The sequence below is a fragment of the Pristis pectinata genome, chromosome 1, assembly GCF_009764475.1.
Source record: "Pristis pectinata isolate sPriPec2 chromosome 1, sPriPec2.1.pri, whole genome shotgun sequence".
Lineage (NCBI taxonomy): Eukaryota > Metazoa > Chordata > Chondrichthyes > Rhinopristiformes > Pristidae > Pristis > Pristis pectinata.
The window spans coordinates 126,358,779-126,373,783 of NC_067405.1; the positions used below are offsets into that span (position 1 = coordinate 126,358,779).

Consider the following 15,005-nt stretch of genomic DNA (forward strand, 5'->3'; position numbering starts at 1 on the left):
AACTACCCGAAGGGAAGATGTTATCGTTGTGGCAGCACGTAACGTCAAGCTACTTAGTCCAGACATGGAATCTATTTGCCCTATGAGGAGACACATGTCAACAACTGGAAAGCAAAGCAAGAATGGGGCATACTTGGGCAACCCATTGACATGAGCCTATTAGAAAGTCTGGCAAAGAAAGAAATATGCATGTGCTGGGTGAAGGAGGTGTTCATACGGGAATGTATAAATTGTTTACAGTAATTTAAAAGACAATTGAAACTGCATCAGTATATGTATGAAGGAAAAAAGAGGTCAGTGGAACTTGACACTGGTGCAGCAGTATCAGTGTGAGTAAGAATTGGAGTGATATTGGTCAAATGGTACAGTGAAGCACAAAGAGTCAACTATTTTCTGGTCAACTACTGTGAAGGGATCAAGGTGATAGGGATATGTGAGATTGGAGTGAGAAGTGGTGAACGTGAAGTAAAACTCTCTCTTCTAATGCTCATGGTCAAAGGTCCAACTTGATAGAACTGGTTATCAAAGATAAAGGGTAGATAGAGGAGAAATGTAGAGCACAAATATATTTTCTGTATTGGTGTTTCATGATGAATTTGGAAGAATGCAAGGTATGGAATAAGCTGAAGAAGGATACTACACCTCAATACATCAAAGTGCGACCCTTACCTCACAGTCTAAAGGAACGGTTAAGGAAGAGCTGAAGAGACTATCAGGTAGCAGGAAGGAAGTGGTTGAGTTTTCTGCAGGTTCCCTTCCAAGTGGGATTAGCGTATCTTGGTCGGCATGGACGATTTGGGCCAAAGGGCCTTGTTTCCACGCTGTATAATTCTATGAACCTATCTATGATGTAGTGAGGAAGATAGTTATCATCAACCGGTGATGCACCAGCACAAACTGAGGTGAGCAATGACCGAGAAAACAAATGTATAGATTGGATTTGTAAATATTAGTATTGAACTTTTGTTGTCAATGTTGGACCTTTTGACGGTATTTGATGTACATTCAGGGAAGATGCACTGTCCTTTGATAGAATGCATTCCTGGGGTATTTAATCTGTTTAACCAATTCCACACGTAAGGGAGAAGGAGTGTGATAACATAAGGGTTGGCTTTGGAACCCTTTGGGAACCTGATGTTGTGATCAAATTGCCAGCAATGCTCTCATAGAGTCATAAAGACCGATAGCATGGAAACAGGCCCTTTGGCCCATCGAGTCCATGCTGATGAACACCCATTTACACTAATCCTACATTAATCCCTTTTTTTATATTCTCCCCACATTCTCATCAACTCCCCCCAAATTCTACCACTCACCTACACACCAGGGGCAATTTACAGTGGTCAATAACTACCAACCTACAGGTCCTTGGGATGTGGAAGGAAACCAAGGTGGTCGTGGGGGAACATGCAAACTCCACGTAGGCAACAGGCGAGGTCATGGCTGAACCTTGGGTCACTGATGCTGTAAGGCTGCGGCTCTACTAGTGGTTGCCACTGTGCTGCCCTCTGTTAGATGCGTGCACAAAATAAAACGTCGCTTCTTAACTGTTCTACTCGCTGAAGATGAGATGAGATATCTTTATTAGTCACATGCACATCGAAACACACAGTGAAATGCAACTTTTACGTAGTGTTCTGGGGGCAGCCTGCAAGTGTCGCCACGCTTCCAGCACCAACATAGCATGCCCACAACTGAATACTGAGCATTGTTTTTGCTCGCTGTTTGAGTATATTGAGTGGTACCTTTATGGTCATGACCAGTCTGATTTCAAACAAATAAATGCAAGGAATCTTACAGTTGGCTCAGTTAACCTGGCTTGAAGCTGAATGAAAAGAGGAGATTCACAGGTAGTACAAAAAAAGATTGTTATTTTAAAAGGGAACTTTAAGGCAAATGTGTTCCACTCTTGACATTGTTTCCTCAACCACTCCCTGGGGTTGCTAAGTTGCTAAGCCATCTTTAAACCATCCCTTAAACCCAGTTGAGAACAACAGCAAACTTGAAGTTCCAGTTTATTGTTGACATAGGCATAGGGTATAAATGCCATTTTTGCAGCAGCACCACAGTGCATTACAAACTTCACAATCATGTTAACACATTTAAATTAACATAAATTACACAGCAAAATAGACATAACATTAGTGCAAATTGAGAGAGGGGAAAAAAGAAATACAGTCTGAGGTAGTGTTAGAGCTTTTCAGATCGGTTCAAGAACCTGATGGCAGTGGGGAAGAAGCTGTTGTTGAACATTGTGGTGTGGGTCTTCAGGCTCCTGTACCTCCTGCTTGATGGAAGCATCGAGAAGAGGGCATAGCCCGGAGGTGGGGGTCTTTAATGATGCATGTTGTGTTCCTGAAATATCGCCTCTTGTAGATGTCCTTGCTGGTGGGAGCTATTCAATCCATACCTTGCTCTGAGTCCATTTTTGACCCTTTTCCTCATGATTCTTCACATCTTTGCAAAATTGTAAAATCATGCTAAGTGTGCACTATCCATTCCAGGATACATTAGTGGGGACACATGAACAATTTGAAAACTTGACAGTTGTATTAGTAAAAAGAAAGAAGAGACTTCTGTAGGCTCAATCGTGTCTCGTTGCTTCCTGTGCAACTGGTTTTACTGGAGATGAAGAGAAACATTGTTGAAGAATTAAGAATCACTACTGAGGACACTTTGATGTTGGGGGAAACCATGTAATTATACAATCAGTGAAATGTTTAACACAAAGGGAGGCCCTTGGGCATATTATGTTCATGCCAGACCAGGATGAACTACAAATATCACCCCTGAACAACAATTTCATCCCCTGATTTATTGATTTCTAAATCAGCAATTCACCTCTTAACTACTGATCCAATCCCTCACCCCATGATCACTGGCAGCCAACATTTCCCCCTTCGGTTGCCTGACCTTCTCCCCACACTTCCAGCTCCCCGGACCTCTTTTCCCAGCATGTCCCTGGATCCAGCCTTGGTCCCAACCCCGGACTTCTCTTGTCGTTAACCCTTCCCTCTGTGTAAAAGCCTGTGAACGAAAAGTCAGGTTCATCCAAAGCCTAATCAGTACCGAGCAATGTTTTGGGCCTCATGTGCTACTGAATTTCCCAATAGCAGGCAAAATGTTTGTTGGCCCACTGCCAACTCCCTGCTTAGTGCACCTATGTACCTTTTGGAGAGCCGCAAGTCTTGGAAGTGATGTTGGATTATGTGTGAGGCCCTGTGTAAATTTGCAGGATCCACTTCAAAAAATGGCAGCTGAACTGCAGACAAAACAGGCAAAAGTGGGGAAAATTATTGGCATTTTATTAACATTGGTGATTTCTAATTATCAGTGGACACATCTGTTTCGGAGGGAAAAGCAGCTCTTTTAAATAAACACTTCTCATACTTCCTGAGGAAGGACAATAGTTGGTTCCAACATTGTCTTTTGACTCCTATTGGAACCAGCTTCCTCAGCCATCAGCATTGTTCTTTAGTGAGCAGGGTGGGAACTCAGCTGGTCCAGAGGGTGGAACTACTTCTGACCCCTCACATCGAGGTTGGGGGAGGCACGACCCCAACACTTGGCCTGATCCAGCTCAGGGGGCAGGTGCCACTGGCCTGACACCTGCCCCTCGCTGGTGGGCAGGCTGACTTACAGCAACCTTTGCAAGACAATCTTATTGAAAGAAAAGATCCTGAGGGGGTGTGACAGCATAGAGGTGTTGAGATGTTTCAACCAGTGGGTGAATCTTGAACGAGGTGACATAGTTACAAGATTAGGGAGATGGTCATTTCAAACAATTGTGTGGGAACTTCTTCTCAAAGAGGGTGGTGAATCTGTGGAGTTCTCTACCCCGGAGGATAGGGTTTTGGAGGCTAGGTCACTGGGGGGGTATTAAAGGGGAAGTAGAAAAAATTTTGGAAGGTCAAGGAATTGGGGGCTGGAACTGGAACAGGAGAGGAGATGAGGCATGGGGCAGATCAGCCACAGTCATATTGAATGATGGAGCAGGATTGAAGGGCCGAGTGGCCTACTCCTCCTCCTATTGTCTCTTGTTTTAAGATGTTCACTAGGCCCTCTGTTTTTCCAGCTCTGACTGTCACAGGCACCTGACCGGACCCCGAAACTCCAATCCCTCTGCACCCTTCCCCTAACATTGTTTCTCCCTCTCTCTCTCTTACTCTCTCTCGCTCTCTCTCTCTCTCTCACACACACACATTCTCTCACTCTCAATCTTTCTCTCTCTCTCTCACACACACACATTCTCTCACTCTCAATCTTTCTCTCTCTCTCTCTCACACACACACACATTCTCTCACTCTCAATCTTTTTCTCTCTCTCACACACACACACCCCACACACACGCACACACATGCACGCGCACACACACACACGCACACACACACACACACTCTCTCTCTCTCTCTCTCCCCCTCTCTCTCCCTCTCTCTCTCTCTCTCTTCCAGACCCATGCATCCAGAACAACTATACCTAGTGGGTCCGAGAGAGAGAGAGAGAGAGAGAGAGAATGAGGCAGTGTGTGAGAGAGTGAGCAGAGCTGTGTGGCCGGTGTCAGAGGAGTTGTGCAATTTCCACAGAATGGCAATTTCGTCGGGATGTTAATTACATGGAAATACACATCATTGCCTTTCGCTCCTGGCTGCAGCCCAAGCTTTCAGGCTGACCCTGGAGAATATTAAAGTGAAACTCACAAAGTCACTCCATCCTCTCCTGAGCACCATCTGCATAACATGTGAAGAATTTTGTTGGCAGCAACAGTTTTATCCAACAGTTGAACTCTGCAACTGTGCTATCCAGAGTGAGAGCAGTTTTGGAGTAAAATGAGTTTCAGAAGAGTGAATGCAGAATGGATTCAACAGCATTAAACTAAACCAAATGTAGTATGTAGAACCTATTGGTAGCCCTCATGCTTCAAATCTGGTGAAATTTAAACTGCACACACTTTTCTATATATTGCTTCATTAAATACCATGAGATTGTTTGACTGCCATAAGAAACTAATCCATCTGTAATTATTCCTTTTTGAGTTGACTGGACATTAACAAGGAGTAACATACAAAGCGCTGGAGGAATTCAGTGGGTCAGGCAATATCTATGGAGGGAAATGATAGTTGGCATTTCAGGTTGAGATCCTTCATCTGGACAAGGGAATGTTGAGCTTACACAACCAATCCAGGTGGTTTATAACTGCTATTTCAATCATTACCTTTAGTTTTACTTGCATTTAAGTCTTAAGCAATCAACTCTTATTCCCAATTGTTTAAACAGATTAAATATCCCTGAATCTGCACTCACTCCTCAGACAGTGTATCTTTTCTTTGTGTGTCAAAAAAATAGTATTTGAGATTCTGTGCCTCTGATAAGGCTCTATACAAGCAAAGCATAATTTCTTCTGAGATACCTACTCCATTTACCTTTTTTTAATCACTTGCTGTGCCTGTGTATTCATGGTTAGTTATTTATGTGGCTATCTTACAGTGCTTATTTATGTGCTTTTACAGTTATCTTATGTGCTATTTTACAGTTTTTCTTTTAATATCAACACCCATTTCTGTCCTCCTAACTTCTCTCCTGTCATCTACAAACTTGCACATGCAAACTCAATTTGTTCGTCCAGGTCAACTATAAGTATATGAAAAAAAAAGTGATCCTTGTATGCAAGACACACATGAAAATATTTTCATGATATTATCCCATTGGAGTCAAAATGTGCAGGCCCGTGTTATCAATGTTAACTATTCTATTTATGAAAGAAAACACATCATACATAGTTTGGAAAATGTGTGGAAGTTCAATTTTTTCTCTACCTTCATATTTCTAATTTCAATATTGATGTTGTTTCACCAGTGCTCTAAGTATTGATTCATTAGAAGGAATGTCTGAAAGTCTCTTATCCAAGATGACCTTGGAGTGTTAAACATTTTCCAATATGGTTTTTGCTATTATTGTCTACTTCTCCCTTAGTATGAAATAGAAGCAACTCTGAATCTGATATGGGTGCAAAAAATAAGGATTAGTTCTTGAATGTTGCATCATTGATTCTGAAGTTTGATACTGTTTTGCTTGTTAGTGGATTAATAATTAGGTTGAACTCTCTAGTCCGGCACCCTTGGGATCTGGCTGGTGCTGGAATATAGAAAAATACTCGACCACAGAAATTTCCCCCTGAACATCTTCCTCTGAACAAGAGAACTGTTCTTTTTAATTATACACACTCCCTTAGTTATGTAAGGGTTCCAAGAACTGTGTGAAACCCTAAGTTTCTGTAAATCTGAAATATTGTCTGCTGGGATTGCTATCGGCTGAGAGTTGCACTGGTAGGTTAATTAGCTACAAATTAGTACGGATCTTTGTTAATTTTAGATCATAGTTAGATCTTAGTTAGAATGAGTTAAGTAGTACAGATGGGTACTACAGATTCAAAACATGCTGGACCACGGGAGTTGCTGGACCAGAGGATGTCAACCTCTGTTGTGAAAATAAAGTAAATCCTTTGTTTAGAATGAAGGGATTGGAAGAGGAAGAGAAAGAGGTCACAGAATGGTTATGACACAGAGGAAGCCCACAAAATACAACCCAGGAGGAGGCCTTGCAGTCCATCACGTCTGTGCAAGCTTTCGTAGTGCATTCCAGACAGTCCTATGGAAATAGGCTGCTCATTCCCCACAGCCTTGCAAGTTTTTTCTACCTTTAAATATTGAAAGCCACAATTGAAACAGCATCCACTGTACTTTTAGGCATTGTATTCCAGATTATTCCTTGCCTTTATTTTGCTATCCAGACATTTCCTTGCCTTTATTTTGCTCATTCTTTATAAACTTTGATTATTTGGCACGCTTGGTTGTTAGGTTCTTTGGGAGGTTGATAGCTTTAGGTATATATAAATGATATTTGTATGGTGTCTTCTACAGCCTCAGGAAGTCCCAAAGCAATTCATATTTAATGAAGAAAAGTTTGAAAAGTAGTTATTCTTGCAATGTAGAACACAGTGAACTTTCACAAACATCAGTCAAATAGTAACTAAATAATCACTTATACTGATATTTGCTAAAGGATAAATATTAATCAGAACATAGAGGGTAACTCCCCTGTTTGCCTTCAAAGTAAGAGTCATGGAGTTGTACGGTGTGGAAGTAGGCCCTTCAGCCCACGATGCTTGTGCCAACCATGATGCCAGTTTTAAGTAATCCCATCTGCCTACACATGGTGTATATCCCTCCTTTCCCTGTCTGTTCATGTTTCTGTCTAAATGCCTCTTAAACGTTACTATTGTATCAAGCACACATTTACACTAATCCTACACTAGTCATTCTTCCCAGTCTCTCATCAACTCTCCCTGAATTCTACCACTCACCTACACACTAGGCACAACTTACAGTGACCAATTAACCTACCAACACACACATCTTTGGGACATCAGAGGAAACCAGGGGCACTTGGAGGAAACCCATGCGATCACTGGGAGAACGTGAAAAATCCACACAAACAACACTGGAGGTCAAGATTGAGCCTGGGTCATTGGAGCTGTGAGGCAGCAGCTCTATTAGCTACACCACTATGCCACCCAAAAAATAGTGGCAAAATATTTTTTAACCCTTCCCCCCTCCCATCCCTCACCTAAGAGCCCAGTAGCACTTCAGTTCAGCATCTCATCCAAAAGATGGCTCCTTTGACTGTGGAGCACTTCCTCAATTCCATAAGAGCATAAGAAATAGGAGCAGAATTAGGCCATTCGGCCCATCAAGTCTGCTCCGCCATTTGATCATGACTGATTTTTTTTTATTCAATCCCATTCTCCTGCCTTCTCACTATAACCCTTAACCCTCTTACCAATCAAGAACCTATCAATCTCTGCCTTAAATACACCCAATGACTTGGCCTCCACAGCCCTCGGTGGCAATGAATTCCACAGATTCACCACCCGCTGGCTGAAGAAATTCCTTCTCATCTCAGTTTTAAAGGGGCATCCCTTTATTCTGAGGCTGTACCCTCAGATCCTAGACTCTCCTACTAATGGAAACATCCTCTCCATGTCCACTCTACCCAAGCCCTTCAGTATCTGGTAGGTTTGAATGAAGTCCCCCCTCAATGGATTGACCACCTAGATTTATGTATCATAAGTTTCGGGACTGAGGCTTGACATTTCTGTGTCCAATACTGAGCCACTATTGACATGTTTTTGTGTTACCTCTTGCAGGACCGGCTTTTTTTTGTGATGGAGTATGTAAACGGGGGAGATTTAATGTTCCAGATTCAACAAGTGCGGAAATTCGATGAAATCCGTGCCCAGTTCTACGCTGCCGAAATTACCTCAGCACTCATTTTTCTGCACAATAAGAAAGTTATATACAGGTAAGGCTGAAACTTGTGTAACCGTCATTAGAAGATGAATGAGATGACTTGCATGATTTTATTGTCAGCAGTGAATCACTTGGAAGCATAAAGGCTTCCATTGGTGTTAGAGGCCATCTCTATTATATCAGTTGTTTTCTAATAGAATACAAACTAATCTTGTCTCCTGCTTTCTCTCAGAAGAAGGTCTGGTAAGCCTTTATCACCCCTTTAAAAACATATAGTGCAGTGTTCTGGAAGGTTGCAAAGTGTAAAAGAGGTTGGTTACTGAAAAACAGACTTAAATTTCCTTTATTCACTGAACTTTAATTTCTTCCATTGCAAAAATGGTGAATGAATTTTCATGATTCTAAGTAACAAGTTACTCTTCCATTCTGCTCTACATTGCCTGCCCACAATCTCGTTTTAAGCAGTACCACTGAGTAGACTAAAGTCAAATGCCAATTAACTAGAGGTCAGCGTGACGCTATTGCAGTGCCAGCGACCCCGGTTCAATTCCCACTGCTGTCTGTAAGGAGTTTGTACATTCTCCCTGTGACTACGTGGGTTTCCTCTGGATGCTCCGGTTTCCTCCCACATTCCAAAGACATACAGGTTAGGAAGTTGTGGGCATATTATATTAGCGCTGGAAGCGTGGTGACACTTGCAGGCTGCCCCCAGCACATTCTTAGTAAAGCAAAAAAAGACGCATTTCACTGTGTGTTTTGATATACATGACTAACAAATAAATATCTTAATATCTATATCTATTAGATGAGCCTGACAGGAATTAGCTTGAAGCGTCTTTCAGTGAGAGACATGCCGGATTAAATTCTGGTGAATGGGAGAGGAGAAGCTGTGCACTGCAAAGCCTGGATAGGCCGAATGGCTGTTCCCTGCACTGTAATAATTCTGATTGTAAACTGATGAGAAATTGCAGAGGCAGGTTAAAGTCATGAGGTTAGTTGCAAGATGTTTGTGCTTTAGTTTATCAGTTCCCTATCCATGATTTACCGAAACAGGAAGATCTTTTGAGCCAGCTGGAGTTTATCCTAAAAATGACAACATTGAGAAAATACCACATGCACTACAGTTACCTGGTTGCCAGCTTGTAAACACTAGTACACTTTGGTATGACTGCTAATGTCTAAATATTTGCATTGGAAATTATAAATGGGTTTAGTAGATAGATCTGTGTGATGCTCAAAATGCACAACAATACCTTGAATGCATTATTCATACTGGCACTACAAATCTAAACAAAGTCAAACCCAAATGCAAGGAATTCTCTTTGGTGATTTGAAATGCTAGTTAAAGCATTTGAATATAGTGAATGAGCACCTTTGTGAATGTAGCTCAATAGCTAAAGGATTGCCTGTTCTGATGGAAAGATTTAATGTTACTAATCTCTCCTTGCTACGTTCTGTATAGTGGATTTCCTGTTTCATGCCCAGTGGGAATTATCTGTAAATATGTTAAATATACAGTGTACTATTTTCAGTGTAGCAACAAATTAACTGACTTTCAGCACAGTACACAAAGAGATGCATTCTCTAAACATAATGGTCACTGACAGCACCCGGAAGCTTCCTGTAAATTTGTCAGTCATTGAAACCACTGGGAACATATTGCACCAGAATCTGTCAATAAATGTACTGGATACTGAGGAGGTCCTGTAAATGTGCTCTAGACAAAGAAGCCAAAAACCTGAGAATGTGTTGGATGCAGAGAATACTGGCTAGTTCCAAACAACAAAGACCCGACTGGTTGAAGAGCATCTTATAAACAGAGGCATTTGCTATCTTCTGCTGCTGGTTGTGACTCCAATAAAACTATCAGCAATGATTTGAACTAAAAGTGTGTTAACACAAGAAAATCAGGTAATTTTGCTTTGTAACACCATTTGTAACATCCATAAGGAAAAAATCAATCTTTCCTCATGTACTTTCATAGGGCTTGGCCTTTGATAGAGTCATAGAGCAATACAACATGGAAACAGACCCTTCGGCCCAACCAGTCCATGCTGACCACGGTGTCCACCTAGCTAGTCCCAATTTCCTGCATTCAGCCCATATCTCTCTAAGCCCCTCCCCTCTATGTACCTATCCAAGTGCTTCTTAAGTGACACTAGTGTACCTGCCTCAACCACTTCCTATTGGCAGCTCGTTCCATATACTCACCACCTTCTGCGTGAAAAAGTTGCCCCTCGGGTCACGTTTAAATCTTTCCCCTCTCACCTTAAATCTATGCTCCCAAGTTTTGGACTCCCCTACCCTGGGGAAAAGATTGTTACCATCCACCTTATCTATGCCTCTCATAATTTTAAACATTTCTATAAGGTCGCCCCTCATTCTCTTACATTCCAAGGAATAAAGACTTAGCCTGGCCAACCTCTCCCTATAACTCAGGTCCTCTAGTCCTGGCACCATTCTTGTAAATCTTTTCTGCACTCTTTCCAGTTTAATCACATCTTTCCTATAACAGGGTGGCCAAAATTGTACACGTTACTCCGAGTGCAGCCTCACCAACATCTTATTTGGTATTGGTTTATTATTGTCACTTGTACCGAGGTGCAGTGAAAAGCTTGTCTTACAAACCGATCATACAGGTCAATTCATTACACAGTGCAGTTACATTGAGTTAGTACAGAGTGCATTGATGTCGTACAGGTAAAAAATAATAACAGTACAGAGTAAAGTGTCACAGCTACAGGGAAAGTGCAGTGCAATAAGGTGCAAGGTCACAACAAGGCAGATTGTGAGGTCATAGTCCATCTCATTGTATAAGGGAACTGTTCAATAGTCTTATCACAGTGGGCTAGAAGCTGTCTTTAAGTCTGGTGGTACGTTCCCTCAGGCTCCTTTATCTTCTACCTGATGGAAGAGGAGAGAAGAGAGAATGTCCTGGGTGGGTGGGGTCTTTGACTATGCTGGCTGCTACACGAAGACAACGAGAGGTAAAGACAGAGTCCAAGAAGGGGAGGCTGGTGTCCGTGATGCACTGGGCCGTGATCACAACTCTCTGCAGCTTCTTGCAGCCTTGGGCAGAGCAGTTGCTGTACCAAGCCGTGACACATCCAGATAGGATGCTTTCTATGGTGCATCAGTCAAAGTTGGTGAGAGTCAAAGGGGACAAACCAAATTTCTTTAGCCTCCTGAGAAAGTAGAGGCGCTGGTGAGCTTTCTTGGCCGTGGCATCTACGTGATTTGACCAGGACAGGTTGTTGGTGATGTTCGCTCCCAGGAACTTGAAGGTGACAACCCTCTTGACCTCAGATGTAGACAGGTGCATGTACACCGCCCCCTTTCCTGAAGTCAATGACCAGCTCTTTAGTTTTGTTGACATTGAGGGAAAGGTTGTTGTCATGACACCATTCCACTAAGCTCTCTATCTCCTTCCTGTACTCCGACTCATCACTGTTTGAGATATGGCCTACAACAGTGGTATCATCTGCAGACTTGTAGATGGAGTTAGAGCAGAATCTGGCCACACAGTCATGAATGTATAGGGAGTAGAGTAGAGGGCTGAGGACGCAGCCTTGTGGGGCACCAGTGTAGAGAATAATCGTGCCGGAGGTATTGCTGCCTATCCTCACTGATTGCGGTCTGTTTGTTAGAAAGTCAAGGATCCAGTTACAGAGGGAGGTGTTGAATCCTAGGTCTCGGAGTTTGATGACAAGCTTGCTTGGAATTATTGTATTGAAGGCAGAGCTGTAGTCAATAAACAATAGTCTAATGTATGTGTCTTTACTGTCCAGATGCTCCAGAGCTGAGTGTAGGGTGAGGGAGATGGCATCCGCTGTAGACCTGTCTCGGCGATAGGCGAATTGCAATGGGTCCAGGTTGTCTGGTAGGCTGGAGTTGATGCCTGCCATGACCAACCTCTCAAAGCACTTCATGATGGTGGATGTCAGAGCCACTGGTCAGTAGTCATTGAGGCATGTTACCTTGCTTTTCTTTGGTACCGGGATGATAGTGGTCTTCTTAAAACAGAATGGAACCCGAGATTGAAGCAGGGAGAAGTTGAATATGTCTGCAAATACTTCTGCCAGCTGATCAGCACAAGATCCGAGCACGTGGCCCGGGACACCATTTGGGCCAGGTGCTTTCCTCGTGTTCACTCTCTGGAAGACTGATCTTACGTCCTCCACTGTGATCACAGGTTCAGCTGCATTGGTGGCTGTCAGGGTGGATGGTGACAATCCACTTCCCATTTGTTCAAAACGCACATAGAATGCGTTCAGTTCATCAGGAAGGGACGCGCTGTTGTTAGCTATGCAGCCCGACTTCGTCTTGTAGCCTGTTATGGCATGTAAGCCCTGCCATAACTGGCGGCAGGTCAGGGACACTATTTTGAGTCAGTGTTGCCTCTTGGCATCCCTGATAGCTTTTCAAAGGTCATACCTCGATTTCTTGTACAGATCAGGATCACCAGATTTGTGTGCAACAGTCCTCTCCTTCAGTAGGGAGTGGATCTCCCAGTTCATCCATGGTTTCCTGTTTGGGAACACCCGTATTGTCTTCTTTTGTACACAGTCCTTCACACACTTGCTGATAAAGTCTGTGATGGTGGTGGCATACTCATCAAGGCTGGCAGCTGAGTCTTTGAACATGGACTAGTCCACTGTCTTAAAGCAGTCACGTAGGATCTCATTTGCTTCCTCAGACCAGCACTGCACGACTCTCCATACTGGATCCTCCCATTTCAGTTTCTGTTTGTATTCAGGGAGAAGGAGCACAGCCTGGTGGTCTGATTTCCCAAAGTGAGGACGAGGGGTGGCTCGGAAGGCATCTTTGACGGTTGTATAGCAGTGGTCAAGGGTGTTGGCGCCCCTGGTGGAGCAGGAGATGTGCTGATAATATTTTGGTAACACAGTCTTGTGGTTGGCCTGATTGAAGTCCCCTGCGATGATGAAGAAGGCCTCAGGGTATCCTGTCTCAAGGTTGTTGACCACGGAGCATAGCTCATTGAGTGCAGGCTTCATGTCCGTCTGGGGTGGGATGTAGACTGCCATCAGGATAGCTGAAGTGAACTCCCTTGGCAGATAGAATGGTCGGCACTTCACCGTTAGATACTCCAGGCTGGGTGAGCAGGAGCTCGCCAGGACCGTCACAACCGAGCACCACAAGTGGTGCAACTGCAACATAATGTCTCAACTACTATACTCAGTGCCCTGACTGCTGAAGACCAGAGTGCTAAGCACCTTTTTCACCACCCTGTCTACCTGTGATGCCACTTTCAAAGAACTGTGTACTTGTACTCCTAGGTTCCACTGGTCCATTACGCTTGCTGGTGCCCTACCATTCATTGTATAAATCTTACGCTGGTTTGACTTTCCAAAATGTATCATTTCACACTTATCTGTATTGAAATCCACTTGCCACTCAGCCTACTTCCCTAACTGATTGAGATCTCCCTGTACTCCACGATAACCTTCTTCATTATCAACAACATCTGCTAATTTTATTCACAAACTTGTGTAGTGTTCTGTAGGTTGGTATTGGTATGAGTTGTCATGATTGAATAAAATCTGCCTGATCTATGCAAGGTTATCTGATATCAACCTGCAGTATCATCATTGGTTTGTTTGCACTTGATTGGGGTAGGGAGGGCACTGGGCTGATAGGCCATAGGCCCAACAAGAGACAAGAAAAATAGATGTTACGCACATAAAATCAAAGAAACAAACAGCACTCTCAAGCAAAATTTAAAGTGCTGTGACCAGTAATTTATATTTTGTGCTATTAAAGGTAAAGTTCAGCATACATAGATGGCAGTAGACAAAACTAAATGCTTGAGGCAAAAAGCTGCAAATACTGGAAATCTGACACAAGGACTTGCAGCAGATCAGACAGTAGCTGTGGAGAAAGAAACAAGAGTTAATGTTTCAAGTCAGTGATCTTCATCAGAAATGGAAAAATGAGAATTCAAGTGCCAGAATGGATCAGTTCTGACACAAACAGAAAAAGCTGGTTATGTAAAACTGTTGAATTCAATATTGAGTCGGAATATAATATCGGTCAGTTCTGAGACAATTTCATTTACCCAATAACATCATCTCAGTTTTTCTCTCTCCACAGCTGTATCTTACAGTTCCAACTTGATCTTTTATATTTCTTTCTCTCTCTCTAAGCGCCGATACTCAGTCAACCTTGGTTATGGGCACCCTCTGTTTTTCACACCCCTCCTGTGCATCTTAAAATTCTTTTGTTTTCTCATTTTTTTCAAATCTGATGAAGGGTCATTGACCTGATGCGATCAGTCTGTTATTCTCTCCATAGCTCCTGCCTGAGCAGTTGATTGTTTTCAGAGATAAATATAACACAGCCAGCCTCATCTCCTGTATGACCTACTGTAAGTTAACACAAAAGAAACAGATACTTGCATGCATTTAAATCCCTTTTCTGGGGAATCAAAGAGCACCATTTTTTCTTAATGTGCGAGATTAATGTACGTGACTGCTTCCTTTCTTTTTCACTGATCTGCAGCAGTATCAGAGTCACTGTTGTCAGTGTTGATTGTTTGCAATAATTATAAGTTTGTACCTCACCAACATTTTTAACCTCCAGCCACCAATGAAGGACACTCCTTTCCGATGATCCCTCCCAATAGTGCACGTTTTGCAAATACAGAATGGGCAGTGTGCTCTTCAGTCAGTAACCTCAAGG

General features: G+C 42.8%; 1 protein-coding gene across 3 annotated transcripts in view; it reads left to right on the forward strand.

Annotated features, from left to right (window-relative positions):
- The window catches only part of prkcha (protein kinase C, eta, a), a 183,317-nt gene that overhangs the window by 133,558 nt on the left and 34,754 nt on the right, over positions 1-15,005 (forward strand). For all 3 annotated transcript variants that reach the window (XM_052015892.1, XM_052015900.1, XM_052015910.1), the window contains exon 10: positions 8,204-8,358. In XM_052015892.1, the coding sequence (XP_051871852.1) occupies positions 8,204-8,358 (155 nt within the window). The remainder of the gene's footprint in view (positions 1-8,203; positions 8,359-15,005) is intronic.